Source organism: Uloborus diversus, chromosome 6, assembly GCF_026930045.1.
Source record: "Uloborus diversus isolate 005 chromosome 6, Udiv.v.3.1, whole genome shotgun sequence".
NCBI classification, from domain to species: domain Eukaryota; kingdom Metazoa; phylum Arthropoda; class Arachnida; order Araneae; family Uloboridae; genus Uloborus; species Uloborus diversus.
The window spans coordinates 76,379,776-76,399,962 of NC_072736.1; the positions used below are offsets into that span (position 1 = coordinate 76,379,776).

At 33.4% G+C, this 20,187-nt stretch overlaps 2 protein-coding genes across 2 annotated transcripts in view; one reads left to right on the plus strand and one right to left on the minus strand.

Moving 5' to 3' along the window:
- The first annotated feature begins 1,507 nt into the window (after positions 1–1,507).
- The window catches only part of LOC129224022 (cysteine-rich PDZ-binding protein-like), an 82,419-nt gene continuing 63,739 nt past the window's right edge, over positions 1,508–20,187 (plus strand). Inside the window, exons 1-3 of the mRNA XM_054858417.1 lie at positions 1,508–1,633; positions 3,245–3,310; positions 7,323–7,377. Of these exons, the coding sequence (XP_054714392.1) occupies positions 1,618–1,633; positions 3,245–3,310; positions 7,323–7,377 (137 nt within the window). The 5' untranslated portion in view covers positions 1,508–1,617. The remainder of the gene's footprint in view (positions 1,634–3,244; positions 3,311–7,322; positions 7,378–20,187) is intronic.
- On the minus strand, positions 14,338–19,001 carry LOC129224020 (juvenile hormone acid O-methyltransferase-like). The gene is made up of 3 exons (XM_054858416.1): positions 18,504–19,001; positions 16,638–16,785; positions 14,338–14,786 (listed from the first exon to the last, which is right to left on the minus strand). The coding sequence occupies exons 1-3, from the start codon at positions 18,999–19,001 to the stop codon at positions 14,608–14,610; spliced, it is 825 nt and encodes a 274-aa protein (XP_054714391.1). The 3' UTR covers positions 14,338–14,607.

The following is a 20,187-nucleotide window of genomic DNA, read 5'->3' on the forward strand; positions in this document are numbered from 1 at the left end:
ACATTGAATTTTCTAGCATTAATTGTTATTCTTGTCAGGCCACAATTATTATTTAGTTTTATCAAGAATTGATAAATATCGAATTCAACATCGTGGAAATAGCTGCTTAGAACTACGAACTACGTAGTTTGCATTAATCTTTGACGTTTAGTAATGCTTCTTGAATTCTCATTTCTTTCTACGTGGGCCAGAATATCCACAAGACTTTGAAAAATAATTTAAAAAGAATAAAGCGAAAAAATCATACGTACGAACAAAAATCACAACACTTTTAGCATTTTCTTCGTTACCATGTGCGTTTGTTTTAGTTTTCAATTCCGCCATTAGACAGTGACTTCAGTGCCCCCTACAGTTCGTTGGAGTTGGGAATAGCATTCCGCAATAAATGAGATATTCAACACAAAAAGAATTTTTCAATTCGAACCAGTAGTTCCTGAGATTAGGGCGTTCAAACAAACTCTTCAGCTTTATATTATTAGTTAATTGATAAGAAAAGTAAGACAATGATACACGTATATATAATATCTTTTTTACGAATCATTTTTAACATCGTTTAGTCATAGCGTGATGGTATATAGCCTATAGCCTTCCTCAATGAAAGGAAACACAAAAAGAATTTTTCAATTCGAACCAGTAGTTCCTGAAATTAGCGTGTTCAAACAAAAACTCTTAATATTAGTATCAGGGCCGTATGGAAGGGGGTGGTTTATAGGGCTCAAACCCCCTCCGAAATTTTTCATCCAAAGAAATGCTTTCCATTATTTATTTATTTTATTTATATATTTATATTTTGGTGACAAAAATATTGTTGTTATTATTGTGTTTCAACTTTATTTGGGAAATGAAATTAAGACTAAAAAATTGTACAGACTCATTGTGTGTTTATGGTAGTTATTGAGAAATTCATTCATTATGCAACAATATGGCGTTTTGTAAGAACATCCCCTCCCTCCATTTACATAATCTATTTTATAACAAAAGTCAATAGAATACACATTAAAACCATATTTGATAGACCATATAAATGTTTCAAAAAATGTGTTTGGTAAATCCCCCTCCGAAACAAAAGTCAAGTTACGACCCAGATGACTAGTATAGATAGATAATAATAATTCACGCAGGTTGAAGGGGGGGGGGGGGGAACCAAAAGGCGCACAGGTTCGAGGGCGAAAAAAAAGTAGCGTAGATTCGAGGGCACCAAAAAAGAAAACCATGAAGGCGCATGTGTTTGAGGACTCAAAAAAGAAAAAAAAAACAAAGTTAGTAAAAATTTCCTTGTTAAAAATGCTCTTTCCGTATTCAAAAAAGAAAAAAAAAAAACCAAAGGTAGTAATATTTCCTTTTTAAAAACGCTCTCTTCAAACTCAAAGGGTATGTTCGAATAGAGCGACTGGTTGCAATGTTTTGGTTATTTGATGACGTTAGCTTGGAACTACCAGTAACCGGCGCAACCGGTTATCAAGATTGATTTTCAAGGCGAGTTCTCAATATTTCACATATGGTGGCAACAAAAGTCGTTTGTTTACGAATTATTGTTTTTGTTCCTGGATTACGTTCATGACTTGAAATTTGTCAGAGACATATTTTTAAGAAATAATAAACACATTTCTCGTCACAATGGTATGCGATAAATGTAAGTTGATTCTTCAACATTTTGTTTTATGCATTTATAAATCTGCATAATATTAATTTCATCTTTAAAGGATGAAACTTACAAACGACTCACTATTTTATTTTTCTTTAGACTTCAACTTTTGTGGTATGCACCTTTCTTAGGTGGATACAAATTATACCAGTGGTTCCAAATCTAGGTGGCGATTGTCCCCACATTGGCGATTTGGCTCCTCATGGGGGCAATGAGTATTTGAAAAATAAAATAAAAATAAATAAAGAGCCCGCCAATATCGGAATTGAAAACATATACGAAACCGATTTTTCAGGGTTCACACTAGGAATCACAAATTGAAAAGAAGAAGTGTAAAATTCAGGAGCTTACTGCTCAGACCTCAGAACTATAATAAGGTATATTTCATCATTCATCGCCAAGTTTATGACTTTTCAAATCTTTAGATTTTTTTAAATTGTAAGTGTTATTGTTTTTAACTCACAGATTCCTGTTTAAAAAGGAAAGTATCTTCATAAAAAATACTAATCTTGTGTGATAAGTGCGCCAATGATCAAAATTAAGCATTTCTTTCCAATATCAGTTTGCTTTGTGAATAAAAGGAGAGAAAAAAGTTTTATTTATATTTTTAATAACATCGGTGTTGCGCAGAAACTTATGTTCTTTTTTCAAGGAAGAAAGGGTGGGGGGGGGGGGGGGGGTGATAGGTGTCAGTCTGCATCTAGAGGGGGGAGGGGTAGTAATAGGCTCAAAAAGATTGGGATGTTCTATACCTTACTTTGGGAATTTCTTATTCATTGGCTGTTACTGAATATATATTTGCACTTATTAGATTGCAGTTAATTTGGAGTACATGCATTATTAAGTAGTACCTTTCAATTTCATTTAACGCAAATGTTACTTCTTTGTATTGAAAATACAATCACATGCTTGGTTCTTCTTCAATTTTAATGCAAAGAAATGAGAACTTTTAAGGGAGAATCGAAAATTTTGGGGGAAATTTCGTTTTTTCTCTAAAAAGTTTACTTCTACTTCGTGTAAAAATTAAAACTTTAATTATTTTTAGCACAAAGCAATGTATTCTAAAATTTACAATATTTACATTCCAATACTTAATTTGTTTAAAAAGCTTTCTATGTTTTTCCCAGTGTCTTATATGAAAACACTAAATTTAACAATATAAGCCTTAAGACAATTTAATTTCCTTGCAATGTATACCAAAGCATTATTTGCTGCTTTTCTCACTGAAACATAGGACAAAATTAGTTTGTCAATATTGTTAATTAGTTTAAATGTTTCAGTAAAAATTGTAATATATATACTATACACGTCAAGAAATTCTTTGAATGATGACACAACTCTTGCGAAAATGCTGGAAATTTATTTACAAACATGTACAATTAAGCCCTTGATAATTAATAAAATATACATAAACCACAGGGTGAGTTCATTTAAGTATTTTCCCCCAACTACAGTGTAAGCTAAGCAAAAATAATATTTAATAATTTAATTAGATATTGTTTGTGTAAATTGTATGATTGTGATGAGTAAAAGCAAAAAATATTGTAATGTTTTCACGTAGATTATACTTTTCTCTGAAATTCATATATCATTCTACAGGTGAGAAAAAATTAGGGAAAGTAATCACTCCTGATCCATGGAAAGCTGGAGCAAGAAATACTACAGGTAGTAATTTACAACCTTTTATATATTTTGTTTCAATAGTGCCAAATCTACAATTTTTCTCTGTGTGTTATCCGAGGCAAATCTTAAAACTGCGGCTCTTATATCCATCTTTTCAAATTTTTTTTTTAAAATTACGTTTAAACAGAAAAAAAAGGGTCTCCCCCCCAGAAGTTTCTACTCTGGGGAAGGGCCCTCCTAACTTCCCCCCAGATCTGGCAGTGGTTTCCACGAATATGAATTTGAGCCCTTTGATTATTTAACTTATAACTAACATTTAGTTTTTTCTTCTTTAAAAATACTGACTTTTCCTTTTTTTCTTTTCTTTGATTAATTTTTGAAAGAACAATGGAAAGAAAAATAACATAATCCCTGGTGTACCAAAACAAATTATCAACAATTTTGCTATTAGATTTTTACCACATTTATGTGACATTTACAATATAACAAAGTAATTGATAGGAAATCTTTTATTTCCTGCAGATCAAACTGGAGTAGGTGTACATAAATTTGAATTGTGTATTTTAGAGGCCATTAATATTTATAACTGCATTACTTAAAAAAAAAAAAAAAAACTCTCTTGTGTCTTGTATGATGTAAATTATCAAATGCAGTTTTTTTGTGCAATAATTTTTGCTGGGGTCAGTGTGGTCTCCTTTTTCGACTTGTTGTCCTGGCTCTCATATCCCTGCTCCTGTCACATAACTTTTTATCCTTCCACTGTCTTCTATAACGTTTCTTTGATATTTTTTTTTTTTAATGAAGATTTCATCCTTTCCACACTATTTAAATTGAAGAAAAAAAGAAAAGGAACAATTTCTCCCCTTACAAAAAGAATTGAATTCATTTTTGCCTCTTTCATATTAAATAACTAAAAAGTGATAGTAGAGATGTATGTGTGACAAAAATTTATAATACATGACAATACTCATACAAACACACACATAATTTTACTAGTTCAATTCTGAAAAAAAAATCACGGAAGTAAGGGATAATAGCATTAATATCAAGTTTATAGCTTGTATTTAAGTTTCATGATAGCGCAGCGTGTCTGAGAAAGATCTTTACCAATCTAAGCATTAATAACAAAGATCCTAACTGGTGCAATAAAATGCAGTTTGCTGTGAAAGAATGCAGAGATTGAAGAAGTTTTTTTAACACTACTTCTATACAGAATCTAAAATGAAGTCTCTAAAAAGCATATGTGTGTTTGAACACGCAAAACTCAAGAACTACCCGGTCGATTTTGCTGAAATTTTCAGTTTGTTTTGTAAAGTCCGGAAAGGGTTTGCAGACCGCTTTGAAAAAAGTCCAATTAAATAGCTCTTTTTTTATGTCAATTTAGACCCAATTTTCACAAATTCCCGAATATAGCGGTGAAAAATTACTTGCACATATTAATATTATATATCAATGGAAAGGGTAGAATTTTCCATGTTCTCCGCAATTTGTTTCAATGCTCCAACTTAATTACGGTAGGAGTTATTCTCATTTTTAGCTTGGATTCTTTTAGGCTTAGCTGAAATTTAGGCACTACTTTCTCCATTAAAAACATCAATAAAAAGTGAAGGAATTGTTCTACAGTTTTCTTTTTAACAACATTGAAAAAAGTGACTTTTTTTACTCCAGACCTATCTTGACCCATGATTGAAAAACTAAGCTTCTATCTTCAAAGGAAAAAAGTTACAAGCCTTTTTAAATCGAATTCGAAAAATCTTTCCTAAATTAAAGTTTTTAACCATTTTATTTTGCGTTTCCACAGTTACACTTTTTGAATCCATTGTTTATTTCCTTCTGTCTCATTTTAATTTCTTAAACTTATTTTATTTTGTGTTTTTGTGGTTATGCTTTTTGAATCCATCGTTTCTTTTTTTCTCATTTTATTTTCTTAAAAGTATTTTAATATCTGTAGTCATTATTCGTAAGGAAAATTTTGTATGATATTTTTTTCTTTTACTTAAGCCTGATTGTTAAATATATGTCACTTGACACAATTTTTATTTCCAAGATTTACCGCGCAAATTGGGGCAATGCAACTGGTTTAATGTAACTTGCTGTATGTGAACCCTCTTAGTAGCAGGAAGAATGCCAAGACTTTACTCAATTTCTCTTCGAGGGTTTTTTAACGTTTTGCAGTGTAATGCTGAAGGATTGCTAATTACAGTGAAACCTCCGAATAGCGGACAGTCAAGGGACTAGAAGTTTTGTCCGTTATTGGGAGGTGTCCACTATTAGGAAGAACTACTTAATTTACCTTTTTCAAAATGAGCTGTTGTTCCCTTTGTAGAACACAATCTGGTTTCTGTTTTGCGTAACTTTACATTTTTAAAAATTTTCATTCGAACTCACAATCCAAAATTTTCTAATTTCGTCTTTATCTTTTAAAATTTCGCTGATTTGAGTTTTCCCAACTTAAAAACGATCGGCAAGACAACGCACACTTATTTTTTCTTTTTCGGCAACATCCAAAACATTAATTCTTTCTTTCAATGTCAGTCTCTTTCTTTTAGTTGCTATTTTAAAACTCAAATAATATTGTCACACAAAAAAATCAACTAAATCAACTCGTCTTTAGGAAAGTTTGCAACTGCAAAGCTACGATTGCTGCATGAAAAACAGGTTCGCTTGTCTGTCAATTCATCTCAGGGTATGAATATCCCATTACCAACGGCGGCGATTCGGCAGAGAAACCGCCTCACATACACTTTTTATGGTTAATTTATTTATTTTATCTCGAGTATCCCTATTGCATGATTGACAGTTGGCAATATGACCCTGAATATGGGCAAATCTTTTTCATGGCTTAAAATTAAACAACTCAACAAAATCACGGCACTATAAAGCCGACTCCTGCTGGGGGCGCCGGTTTGCTCAATTGCATCTCCCGAGAGCCCCAGTTAGAAAAAGCGCCCAGTTTCCTCTTTTTTGTCTTAACTTTTAAATAGTTATTGTGTACAAAATTCATTAAAATCTTAAGAAAAACGTATGTTAATTGTTAGACTGACATCAGTTTTCACTTATCTGCTTCAATACTCTCAAAACTAGCCGTAATAAAATTATGACTTACTTCTTTTTTCTTTTTCATTTTTTGCTGCCCTCAAAAAAGTACCATGTCTTTTAGTTCTTTTTTTTTCTGCCCCCAACTTTTAAGTCCCAATCGCTGCCTCTGCCCATCACCACCCTTTTAATTTCAGGAAACAGTGATAAGGAAATGATGCGGGGGGGGGGGGGGGGGGGGGGAGTGGAATATCAGTTGTGGAGGATGAAAAGCTTTGTAAGGCAAATACTTATTAAGATATTCTGTGAAAAGAAAAAAAAACCGGAAGTGCTACGATTGCAAGGGAATTTTTTTTGTGAAATAACTGTCCATTATTCGGAGTGTCCGTTATTCAAAGTGAATTACATAGAATGGCCTATATTGAGGGACTGGGACTTGCAAAAATGTCCGTTAATTAGAGGTGTCCATTATTCGGGAGTGTCCGTTAAGGGAGGTTTCACTGTATATCCTTTTCTTTAAAACTCATATGTCATAAATAACGGTTTTAAAGGAATGCTGGAGCTGTTTTTGTTGAAGACATTGATAAATCATATCTTTAACATAACCCGATGAAAAAAAGATGCAGTGGAGTTACATTGAGTGGTTGTGGATGCAAAAGTATGAGTCTTCCATGAACAAATCTCTTTTCAGAAAAAACTTATCCACCACCTTTTACCTTCAACAATTGATAGTAAAAATAACTCTTAGATTTCTTTTTTTTTTTTCAGCAAACTGCATTTCATTTCACCCATTAATATTTTTGTTATTGGTGTTTAGAAAGATAAATTTCTTTCTCAGATACTTCATTGTTTAATTCTATGGCTCCCATAGTAGCCCAAAGATACCTAAGAGGCTGAGAGCCCATTATTTTTACAAAATTTTTAATTGCATAAATAAAATAAGTAATTCCTTTTATACATTCCAGTAATCAAGAAATTTGTTTTAGTTAGATATTTAAAAAGATTTATTTTGTTTTAGAGGGTGGTGGAAGGAAAATTAATGAAAACAAAGCTTTAACTGCTACTAAAGCTAGGTAAGTGAACATTCTTTCTTTCTTTTTGTTTTCCTATTCAAAGTGGATTTTCAAGAGCCTATTAAAAAAGTTGATCCAAAGTAAAGCCACTTAAAAATATTTTGACATCATTGATGTTTTAAAAACTTAGCCTAAAATGTTTAAAACTTAGTACTATAAAATGTTTAGTACACATTATACACATATTCGCCTCTAAGATACAGTTGAATATCTTACTGTAATTCCAGGGATTGAATGTCCTACTGTTGCTCTGACATTAAAACAGCTGAATATTTATAAAAATAAAGTAAAAACGTTTTTTCTGCTGGGAAAATGTAACATTAATGGGGTGAATTTTTTTAAAAAATGGCTTTTATGTATTGTGAAACATTTTTAGTGCTTTTAAGATGTTATCATACTCAAATTTTATTTTTCATAGTTTTTGTAATGAGTAGCAATATATAATGTTAAAATGAGATGTATTTCCCAATATTTTGTATTATATAGACAAGTTTTATTGTTAAAAGAAAAATACACATATTGTTGCATTTCAGGATTTATTTTAACACCCCACTGATCAAGTATAGTTAGTACTTGATTTTTGGCCAAAACATTTATTCAGTTACTGTTATAATAAAATATTTTCAGTAAGCTGGTAATTTGCACCCTGAAAATTCAAATCTTACATAGTTGCCAGTACAGACTTTTATTCTGATCACTTTATCTAGAACTTTTAATTTTCTTTTGAAGTCAATAAACATTGTTATGCGTAAACTCATGCAATGCTTTTCTGTGGCATATTTTATCAGAATATGAAAAATGTCAAAAATTTAAAAATAATACTACTTTTCTTATTAATTTTTGTGAAAGAATTAAAGCCATATTCATCTGCATCTAGTTGAACTTAATTATAGTGACAACTCTAAAGGTCAAGAATTACAAAGTTACTTGGCTGTTGCACCATAAATATTCTGACGCCGTTAATAATGTTATCACAATTTTATTTTACATGTATAAAGTGCATGATTTATATTTAATTTTTACTTGATTAAGTATGAAGAGTTTAAAGTATGAAGATAGTGCTCAAATTACAATTCATCAATAGTATTTCGTAACTAATAACATCTGTGTGACAAATTGTCATAAACTTTTTTTCATCTATATAATTAATGTTTGTAGTTTTAACTATAAGCACTTCACAAAATTTCAACATGTTAGATTTAAAAAAATGTCTTCCATTTCTTCCAATTGGAGGAAACTTAATTCTTATGTCCAGTTTTTATCACTTTAGAAAACATTTGCCCCCCCCCACGTCTCTGCTTTTTTTTTTTTGTGTTCAGTTTTCTTGGGATTGAAAACCTTCTTCTTTTTTTCGGAACAGATGTCAAAAAACACTGTAATTTAAAGACAAAGTTTAGCTTTCCCATTTGAGTGGATTTTGAGCTTTTCAGCTCAACTTTTATTATATATAGTACTTTTATAAAAACCCTGATAAGATTTTCCAATGTGTTGAAATATTTATATCTTTTTTGATAATCTGTTATGAATTTCATCATGTATTGGAATTGAAACACCTTTAAGAAAATGATACTATACACCGTCAGACTGGGTGATCAAAAGGGTGTGGGAAGACTGAACTGAAGGCTGCCAATTTAGCCTCCACATCACTATACTGCCATTAGAAGGTAGAAACCAGTATAGTAAACTGCATTTTTTTTTTTTTTTTGCATTTTTGTTATCAATTGTACTTTAGCTTTTCTGTACAAGCTTACTTATTTTGTTTCCACTAAAAATTAAGCTTGAAGAAAATTGTTAGTATGGAACCCAAGAATGTGTTTCATTTCTGCAGATACTGTTCTTTGAGTAGTAAAAATATTTGAAAGGAATAGTTTTGACATTAAAATGCATAAGTTCTTTTAGTTTAACTCGTGTATGAAGGCATAACAAACTGTTTTTCAAATGATATTCAATAAAAAAAGTGTGCTCTTCAAAAAAAAAAAAAAAAAAAAAAAAGTTTAAAACATTTACTTTGATTTTAACAAATTAAAGTTTCTGAAATCATGGATTTCTACCAGGTTTTGAAACATTGTTTTTTATTTTTTTGAACAATCCATTTTGTTTTTTCTTTTTGAAGTTTTTTATTTTGTAGTTGGTCACACTCTGCATTTCTAAAATGTATAATTTTGAATAATTTTCAGTCTTGTCTTTTCATATATTTAATTCATACTAAATATCATTCAAAAAATCACTGACCAAACATATTTTTAAGGTTATGCGCTATACATGAAGCAATCATCAAAAATAAATTAACTGTCCAGTAAAAGTGCATGATTGCAATTTTTAATAATATGAATTGAAAAACTTTGTTTTTTACTATTAAGGGGAAAAAAACTATTTTAAAGCAGACAGAAAGAAAATGCAAAATACCAGGGAGTTTCAAAAAGTAAGGTAACAAGAGCTCTGAATGGAGTACATATTCTCTGTATGAATAAAACTCACATTGAAGATAATGAAGATGATCAGAGCTTTCAAACCCTACCAGTGTGCTGAGTGTCCAATAACAGGACAGAATGTCAATTAGATGATAGTTGCCAGGGCCGGATTTAAGGGAGGGCAGGGGGGGCTACTGCCCCGGGGCCTCCACAACAAAGGGGCCCCCACAATAAAATTTTTACAAAATATCCCAACTTTCACGAGTCGAAAATATCGGATATATACATATATATCAAAATATTCGGATATATATCAAAGTATTGGATATTTTCGAAAATATGATGATCTTTTCGAACTCTGATTAGGGGCCTCCACTCCTTCGTTGCCCCGGGGCCTAAACACTTCCAAATTCAGCCCTGATAGTTGCACAGACTGAAACATGTCCCACTTATGAAACAAGAAGTGTGATAAAGTTTTTGTTTTGGAAGGTATTAAACCACCCACACCTTACAGTCCTGACATTGCATCAAACAATTTATCTTTTTTGGACCCTTAAAGAAACTCTTGGGAGATCATCAGTTCAGAACCAATGCTGCAGTTCAGCGAGTCATTTTGATGTGGTCTAACATTCTTTATGATGGTTTTTTCTATAAAGGACCTCCAAGTGTTTTTTTAAAGGTCTAAAAAGGTGGAAATCACTTGGTGCAAGGACGGGAATGTAAGGAGGGTGAGCCAGAGCCCAATTTCCCAATAGGCAGAGTAGGCAGTTGCCTAGGGCGGTAAATTTTTTAGGGGTGGCAAATTTTTCTTCAATCTCATTTTTAAATTATTGTTCTTGAAAATAAAACATCACTTCTATTTTTATTTTTCCCCAAAACAGTGACATAACTGATCCCAACTTGTCAGCGGACTTGAACGTAACTGTCAAAATCACAGAAAATGTGGTGTGACAGACTTCCGGTAATGGGTAATCAGTTTTATTTTTAGCTTGCGGCAGGGATGGAGTACACCACCTATAGAAAACATTCACTTTGATATATACCTTCCAAGAACCAAGAATTTTTTTCCCTTAACTCAAAGAAGGTCCTTCCGTAGCGCTTCAAAAAGAGAGCTTCAAGTAAAACAGACATAACATGTGGTTTCTCTTAAAAAGACTATGTGCAGCACTGGAAGGGCTGAGTGACCATTATCTCCTTCTGTGTTTTTCCTCTTAAACCATTATTAGGAGTGTTCACCATGAAACATTACTTGAAAATGTTTTAAGAATTGGAAAGTAATTTGGGATTATTACTTCTGCTCAGTAAGTTAGTTAAAACCTACTCCATTTGGAAAACCATTTATTTATAGAACAAATCAAAATATTTTTTAAAATTTTTAATATGTATTGTTTACATACTATAGGTGACGCTTTAAAACGCCACAATTTGATTGTTTTAATATACGTATTTGAATATTGAAAAAAAAAAAAAAAATACGTATATATAAACCAAATGATTTTGAAATTAAGGTGTTTTTTTTTGCTCAGTTAATTTTGTTTGGTTACTTTGTTAACGAAAAAATTAACTAAATTCTGTTTTTGTCAATTTAAATGCCGTTGTCACTGTCTTATGAAAGTTTAAAACTGAATGCAAAATTTCAGACGCACAAGTACTAAAATGCAGAATATAATTGTAATAAATAGTTTTAGAATGAAATTGAACGCTTTTGAAACAAACTAAAAACAATTAAAAAAACTCCCTAAGCCTTGTGCAAATTTGAAGCGCCATAGAGATTCAACATGCCTTACAAATTGCCTGAAAAGTAAGTGATTGGGAATTTTAATATTAATCAAAATACTTGCAATATTTAAAAGGAAAAACATGTGGTGCATGCACTATGCACTACATGACTATAAGAAGTATAAAGAGTACATACACATATATATTTTCATAAAAATAAAGCTATGGATGATTTCACGTTTTGAATATTTTGTGAATTTACTATGAACAGAATCAAAATTTGATTATAATACATACAGTTTAAATATTTCGTGAGTCTTAAATTTTCTCTATTACGATGGGCTTGTGAAAAAAAGTGCTTTTCAGTATTTAAATTGACCTTGGATAAATCACGTAAGTGGAGGGGGGGGGGGAGGACAGATTTCAAATCTGCCTAGGGGCGGCATGAAGCTAAATTCGGCCCTAGGGTGAGCCAATACCTCCCAATGCAAAAACCTTATCACACTTCTTGTTTCTTCGGCGGGATATGTTTCTGTCAATGCAGCGATCTTATAACTGACATTTTGTCTTGTTAGTAGATACCCAGCTCCATCCACTGATATCGTTTGAAAGCTCTAATCATCTTCATTATCTTCAGCATGATTTATTGATACAGAGAATATATACACCCATTAGAGCTCTTTTGTTAAATTACTTTTTGAAACCTCTGCATATATTTTAAATAAATCCTTTTGAATATCTTTAGTATAGGAAATTTTTTAAATACGATTGAAAGAATAGTCGTTTATGAGTACTGTGCATACGTTTAAAGTTTAAATTAAATAATATTCCAAAAATATGCAGAAATGAAATACAGAAAGCACATAATATCATGCATTTTTATCATTTTATTCAAATTGATGATGCAAAATCAGAACATAATGCCAGAAATCAAAACTTTTATTACAAATGTTTAATCACAAATGTAGCAAAATAGTGTCAGGAATTTTTTTTTTACTCAGACTCAGTGCATTGTTCCATTTATCTTTATAAGTTTCTTCTGTTTAGCGAGATAAGAGTATTTATTCATTTATCAGTGTCTTATGTAAAGATTTTCTCTCCTGAATTGCTGCATCTAACTTTAGAAAGTAACTGTTATGTTGGTATTAATAAGACCACAATTGTGGCATGCTGGCAAAGTGTTTATAAAACTCAGAAAATATGCATTTTAAGTCCTAGCATGTTTTAAGGGGATTTGATTTCAAAGATGTGACAATATTCTTGCTTTATATGCTGTGTAAAGAAAAACTAGTACTTTACTCAATTGATCAGGTCTGAGCATTGAATGTTTAGTTTCAAGTACTGAAGCAGGCAATATCGATTTTATTGTGCATGGAATATCTTTCTTTTCAATTATAGCTTCATAACAAAAGTTCGAAAACATTGAGATAGGCTTCCTTCCTTTCCCATATTTTACTTTAGTTTCTTTTATGTTTGCAATAACTTTAAAAAATTCTTTGATTTCAAGCAATGTAACCAGTTGAAAACTGAATTCCTCAATATACACACTTGATTTTAATTTATTTTCAAGCACTAAAAAATCTTTGTTTGCTGTAGCTTTTATTCTTTGTAAGACTCATTAATTTCTGGTCAGTCAAATAGTATTGTAGAGGAGAGGAAGGTAATGTGGAATACCATTTTTATTAGTATAAATAACTTGAATAGTTTTTGGATATAAGTCCCCAAATCACCATGAGCGCTTATTTGAACTCACTTGGGGAAAAGAGTACTATGATTTTGTTATTACAAAAAAAAGGGGGGGGGGGGGGCAGTATAGAAAAGTTTGGCACCCCTCATTGAAAAAAAATAGTCCTGCATTTTTGCTCAATTTGCTTTACTAAGGCCACAGTATCTGGATGTCACAACCGGGCTGTTGGTATTTTGCATTTAGTTTTGCCTTAGCCATGGCTTAAGGTCAGTAAGTTACTGCTTACTACCAAGCTTTTGACTTCATTTTAAAGTTATACCGCACCATTGCTTGTCGTCTCTCACCGGTGTGCTAAAATAATTTTTGCCATCAGTTTGTTGGTAATCCCAGCTGCAATGTTAGAGCATCTGCCATCAGCTTAGTTATTGGCTATTTCAGACTGATGAGCCCATGAGAATGACAAAACTCCAGTCTCTGCATGTCATAAATGGACTGTCAGTATTTTGCATTGTAGTTCTTCCTTAACCCTGGCTTAAAGGCGGTAACTTACTGCTTAATGCTGTTTGATTAATTTGTCTGAAGAAGGCAAAATTAAAAAGGAAATATATTTTCTTCCTGGCTATTTTTATTTTGTTTTTAGTTCAAAGCTTTTAAAATTTGGAAAATTAGTTTTTTCATTTTGTCATTATAAAACCTTGTTTATCAGCATGTAAGATCCCCTCCCACTCCCCGACATCTTGACATTTCGCCTTAACATAATGATTATAATACAAGTGTATCTTATGTGATCATGTGATCAAACTATGAATTAAAATTTTAATTTTAAACTTTTGCCTCATTTCAAGGTATGTCTATAAATAATCATGGGAGGGGGAGCAGGTGTTAAACCCTGAAACAATTGTTATAATCAAATAAAACACTTTACAGTAATCCTCCAAAAAAAAAAAAAAGAAAGAGGAAATTTGTTTTCACATTACCCTCTTATTACGAACTGAAATTAAATTACTACAGCAGTTATAGGAATCAATTTTATTCAGAACTGATGTTTCTATTATTGCACAGTATTTCTACAATATCCAATTATTTTAAAAATGTATGAAAGAAAAGATGATGCAGCCTACTTTCAGGCGAATATGCTGCATTAAAATTTAGTAATAAAACTAAGAACTCTACAGTCTGCATTATTGCAACTGTGCTACATTTATTACATCGTCACATTGTGTATAAGAAAGCTCAAGTGCATTTTAAATAAGCCTTAGACAGTATACATATTTAAATAAAAAGCTCTAAATTAAATAAAAACATTTCCTACAAATAGTTGCATTTCAGGAGATTCAGTTTTTCAATGGCCTAAACAAAACCCCTTTATATTGTAAACATAAGTGCACATCAACAGAGGGGAAATATAGAAATTTAATTTTTTGCTCCATGTGCAACTATTAGTTTATACGTAAAACAACAATTTTCATTTTCATTCACATTACCAGTTTCAATTTTAATGGCACCCAGTGTCTTTATGCATTCTTCAATAAATGCATCCTTGTGTTTTGCGGGTATTCTTTTCACAAAAGGATTTACTGCAACCAAACAATCTGCAAAGAGAAAAATAATAATGTTTTTGTTATTTGAATGTAATTTTTAGGGAGTTGGCCACCGACAGTCAAGGCGGGACCATTGTCAGTTATGTCGCCAGCTTCCGCCAAAAAAAGAAAAAGAAAAAAATTCAAAACTGCTTACTAGAAAACAATTTACTCTATTTTAAGTGCGACAACAATAGATACCAAAAGAATAAGTTTTACTTGATCTTTACGTTTTTTGCTTATTTGGAATCCCCCTCCCCTTTTTCTTTCTTCCTTTCTTTTCTTTATTTTTTACGTCAGTGTCTCCCCCCCCCCACTCAAGGTCCGGACCCCTAGTTTCCGACTAGGCTGACAGGGTCTTTTGTCAGACCTGGGCGGTCATTCCAAGCTCGTCAGCTTGCAAGATCAAAATTTTCGCTCACGTGATTGGTTGTGACGTAGAAATGTCGCAAAGTAGTATTCTAATCTACTCGAACCTAGCCGTAACCTAAGTTCGAGTAGATTAAAATGCTACGTTGCAACATTTGTACGTCACAACCAATTACGTGAGCGAAAATCTCGATCTCGCAAGCTGACGAGCTTGGAATGACCGCCCTGTTTATAATGTAGTAGCAAGTCAAAATGCTCAAGTAAAAAGAAAAAAAATGAAAACTAATAATGCACATAGTAATTGTTGAATTGACTTTGAACTTTTGCATTGATATTTATCTTGAGTATAAATCGTGAAGGGTAATCTTTCAATTTTTATCTCCTATTCTTTGAAACCTAACCATAACGGTTATATAATTTATTACTTAATAAACTATCGAATCTGCTCTGCCTTTCTTGGTTTCCAGACATTTTTTTAGGAAGATTAAATGAACATGTAGCTATGTATAGTTTTAAAGCGGCTAAGTTTTATTAAATCAACGCTATTTCTTGAATACTTTACTAAGTTTTTTTTATCAACCTGTTTAGTACATGAGAGTACTGTAACCAATGGTACCCAGAAAAAATAAGTGTGCATAAAATGAAAAATTAGCGCAGCGTACTGAAAATTCGAACGGAAATGTGAATTTAAGAATACTCAATGAAAAATCTCCAGTCAAAACTTGAGTTTGTATCATTGAGTAGCAGCGAAAATAATGAAATTATAAAGCTGTTAGCAGCAAACTTGTATCGTTACAGTTGGGGCCTGATTATTGAATCGCTAGGGTAGTCTCCCAAATGGCTAAAATTGTAAGGTTTCACTCACTTCCGATGTATCTCAGTCGATATATAAGGAAAGTCGGGGGAAGATGCAAGTTGAGGGAGACGCTTGTTCATAATACCTTCAGGCCCGGCTCTTGGGGTGGGCGATCTAGGCGGTGACGATTTTTGTGTGCTGTGTGTAATATAGAAATCAAACCCTCCTATATTTTTTCCAGATCAGCAACACTTAGATGAGCGTGCCGCAGCGCTGCCCACCGGCGACAGACTTGACCCGTAAGTTCGCGGACTGGGACAAAGTCTTAAGTGCTTACAGCACCGTAACACTGTCATTATTCACACCACTCGTTTTCAGTTAACCTGCTTACTACCGTGATAATTATTTGTTTTAACTAAATACTGAATGTATTTTACGAGGTAAACTCAAGGAAAATAAAAGATAAATTTGTAAGTTTAGAAAGCATAATATAACTAATAATTTTCTTGATTTATTGGAGGGGCTCTGCCCCCTCAAAAATATTTTTAAGGGGGCTCGGGCCCCTCAGGCCCCACGGAGTCGGTGCCACTGGATGATGTCACGTCAGCAGTCGCGATGTGTTGATTTTTTTTACTATCTCTACATGTAGTAAATGTCGTGTGAAAGCTTCATAACTCATTGTGTAGGGGAATGCTTACCTCTAAGCATCTTTGTGGAAGTAAAAGCGAAACTCCTCTGAAGTGTGGAGCAATCAATTACTGATATTCCAACGTTTTCCATCATTTGAGAAAAAATAAAGGATGGTTGTGCCATGTTCTGTGTGTCTGGGATGAAGTCATTTACGTCCTGTAAAAACGAATGACTGGTTTATATTTTTATTACACACACACGAAATGAAAATATGTTGAAAATTTTACTTAAACATTTCCTAATTGATATTATTCTGTTATACTAATTCTGTTATGTGAATATATTTGCAATGCTAGTAAGATAATTCCAGGGCCGACGCGAGGTCATGTCAGCCTCTAGTCGGAAACTAGGAACCCGGTGGCTCTCGGTGGCCCTGAATAATACTTAGGTATGCTGGGAAATTAAATTATCTTACAGCTTGAATTATCAAAATTAGTGTTTTCATGTGAGATACTGAGCATAAAAAAATATGTAAGCATAAAAAGCATTGAAATATAAGTACTTCTATAAATTTCTGATTGCTTAATTTTGGGCTAGACATTTCAAAAATTAAAATTTTTTCAAGTGAAAAAACGGATTTCCTCCCAAAGTTTCCGTTTTTTTTCAAACCATTCCCATCTCTAATTCTACATATATTTTAGCCAACACGTCCTAGTACTTACTGATTGTCTGTCATTTATTCTATTATTAAAAATTATTTTCAAACTAAAAAGCATTTCTACTGTATTTTAAGTGAAACAAATAGCCGTCGTTGTTGTAGAGACATAGCAACAGTACACAACATATTTTTTACTGAAATTGAAGTCAATGAGCAAATAATTATTGATCCAGCTGTTACACAGCCTTGTAACGTGCTATCTATAGGGAGTGTTTAAATGAAAAGGTACCAAACGATACTGATGTCTAAATGGAGACTATTCAACGTATGCAGCATAGGCTTGTTCATCACGATCCCACTGATTAACCGAAGGATTCCTTGTTCTCAGATTTTCTGTGGGGCCGTGACGAGACCCAGTCCCTTACAGTGTCTTGAGTTCCTCATCCGAGTTGAAGCGCTTTCCTTTCAAATGCTTTTTCAAAGGACCAAACACAATCGCGGGGCGACACGTCCGGGCTGTAGGGCGGATGGTCAAGCTGCTCTCACTTGAACTTGGCCAGTGCTGGTGACGTGTGGACGCGCATCATCACGGAGCAGAACCACTCTTCGTGAGAAGCCTTGGTCTTTTGTTCTTGATGAACCTGCGTAGGCTTTGGAGCGTCTCACAGTACACATTGAAGTTAATTCTTCTCTTGTGCTCGAGTAATTCAACATAGGCAAATATGTAAACGGTTACGTTGTTGTGACACCTGGTACCTTTTCATTTGAGCACCCTTAATATTTGATTGGTTTGTATAGTTAGGAGAATTTGATTTTGAAAACATTCCTGTCATCGCGCAAAAATAATTAGCTTAAGCTATGCACGTACCCTAGGCAGTCATTCCAAGCTCGTCAGCTTGCGAGATCGACATTTCTACGTCACAACCGATCACGTGAGCGAGAATCTCGATCTCGCAAGCTGACGAACTTGGAATGACCGCCCTGTAATGTTATAAAATTAGTATCAAATCAATGACTACTGTAAAACTTGTGCTAAGTTATGATTTTTTTAAGGCAAGTAACTGCATGCGCAAAATAGCGATCACATTATCAATATATCAGTGTTGCTAATTTTGTCTCGAAATTACTACTCTTATTTATTTGTACAAGAAAACTACTCCTGTTCGTTAGTTTTAATTGATTGCAGATGTTTCTATTAATTGACCACCCACTACACTTGCATAGTACAAGTTTGACATTTATCAGAAAAAAGTATTTGGCTGTTTAAAATCTTTACCTGCATGTATTGCTCCCATTTCTTTATCTTCGCCATTCTTTCGTACATTGTAAACACTGGACACTGCGCCACGAAAACAAGCAAACATTCTCCTCCATTTCTCATCAGCAGCTGTATGTTGAGCAGAGCCTGTCTTAAGTTTTTAACCCAATGAAGGCAGTAAAACGAGAAAATCTTGGTGAACGTCCCCCAGTCTTCTCGAAATTCGGTGATGTCGCCGGCAATGTCCAACACCTCGTAATGGATGTTATCGTCCTCGCTGTGCTGATTCGCGTATTCCACCATCTTCCGCGATTTGTCCACGCCCAGGATTAGTTCGAACTGACCCAATGCTGGTGCTAATATTCGACTTGTAACATCGCCGGATCCGCATCCGATATCAAGGACGATGTCCGGTATGTCCTGTGAAGCCATTCGCTTGTGATAGATGCCCAGGACTTGACTTGCATCTCGTATCTGAAAGGGACTCGACTGGGAATATAGTTGAGGATCCTCCATCTCCAGAATGTGGTCGAAACTGAAAACGAACAATTCAGCATTCAGAGTAAAAAGTACTTCCTAGTCACTTCAGTTATTTGGGATACTTTTGAACCACGTAGGTTAACTTTGTGTCACTTGGTTATTTTTTAAAAATATTTGACTACAGAAGAAACTGCAGATCACCCAATTCTGCTGCTAGAAAGGTTGGAATATCAGTTTTTTACTTTTTATACTAACAAGAAAACCACACGATCGTGAAAAATGGATAAAATTTGACTAAGCAGCAAACGAAAAAGCATTGTAAAACATGTTTTTGGACAGATAAATTATTTGCCTTCGTGTCCCCGTTATCGAAATATGAGGCCTTAAAGTCTTCCAAAATTTTAAGAAAAGTTGCCAAATTCACACACACACAGCGAGCATTAATCAGAAATGGAAGACATCTTTCAAACGATTTGTAAATGGATGCAGACTAAAATTACATGATCAATTTCCCTTTACACCTTTAAATTTGGCGCTTTTCTAAAAATTTCGGTAGTTTTTAAGCTCTTATATCTCGATAACGGGCAGACGAGGTGAAATAATTTTTGCACAAAAAATATGTCCCAAGATTGCTACCTTTTTAAACTTTTTATTTTTTTACATTGTTCGTGTGGTTCCCTGGTCAGAAATAAGCAAGTAGCACTGTAGGGGAAGCTGCTGTACCCGCGGATAGTTGTACCTACGGACGTTGGTCGGGAAATTCCGGGTATTGTCGAGAGAAATCGGATGGGGGGGGGGGGGGGTCAGCATGTGTGTCTCAGCCCTCTCCAATACCTCAGGAGTTTTCAGCGCCATCAAACGAATATGTAAGATTTTTTCACATTTTTTCGATTTTAGTAAGATCTAAGTTAAAAAAAAACATGTATACAATTTCTTTTTTCCTTTTTTTTTTGTACGTTGAGGATTGTATTTTTGTTGTAGGTATCGTGTTTCCCTATGTTTTGAAGGTGTGGTTTCATATTTTTAATGTCGTAAAACTGTGGTCCTGTCGATGTGACTGGCTTGCAAAACCAAAATGGCGTACCTTTACCCAAAGACACACAGCAATTCTTAGTGCCCTTGGAGCACACCTCAGTCTTCTTACAATGTGAAGTACCTCAAAATGGTGCCTTGTCATCAACGTCCGAAATTTACTTTCAACAATGATTAATTTGAAGTAGGG

Bases quoted from the DNA above. Each gene is read 5' to 3' on its own strand.
- LOC129224020 (XM_054858416.1), bottom strand. From the start codon at position 19,001: ATGGAGGATCCTCAACTATATTCCCAGTCGAGTCCCTTTCAGATACGA. The intron at 16,786-18,503 runs GTAAAGATTTTA...TCGTTTTTACAG, and splicing joins AATGGGAGCAATACATGCAG to GACGTAAATGACTTCATCCC. The intron at 14,787-16,637 runs GTAAGCATTCCC...TTCTCTTTGCAG, and splicing joins TTCCACAAAGATGCTTAGAG to ATTGTTTGGTTGCAGTAAAT.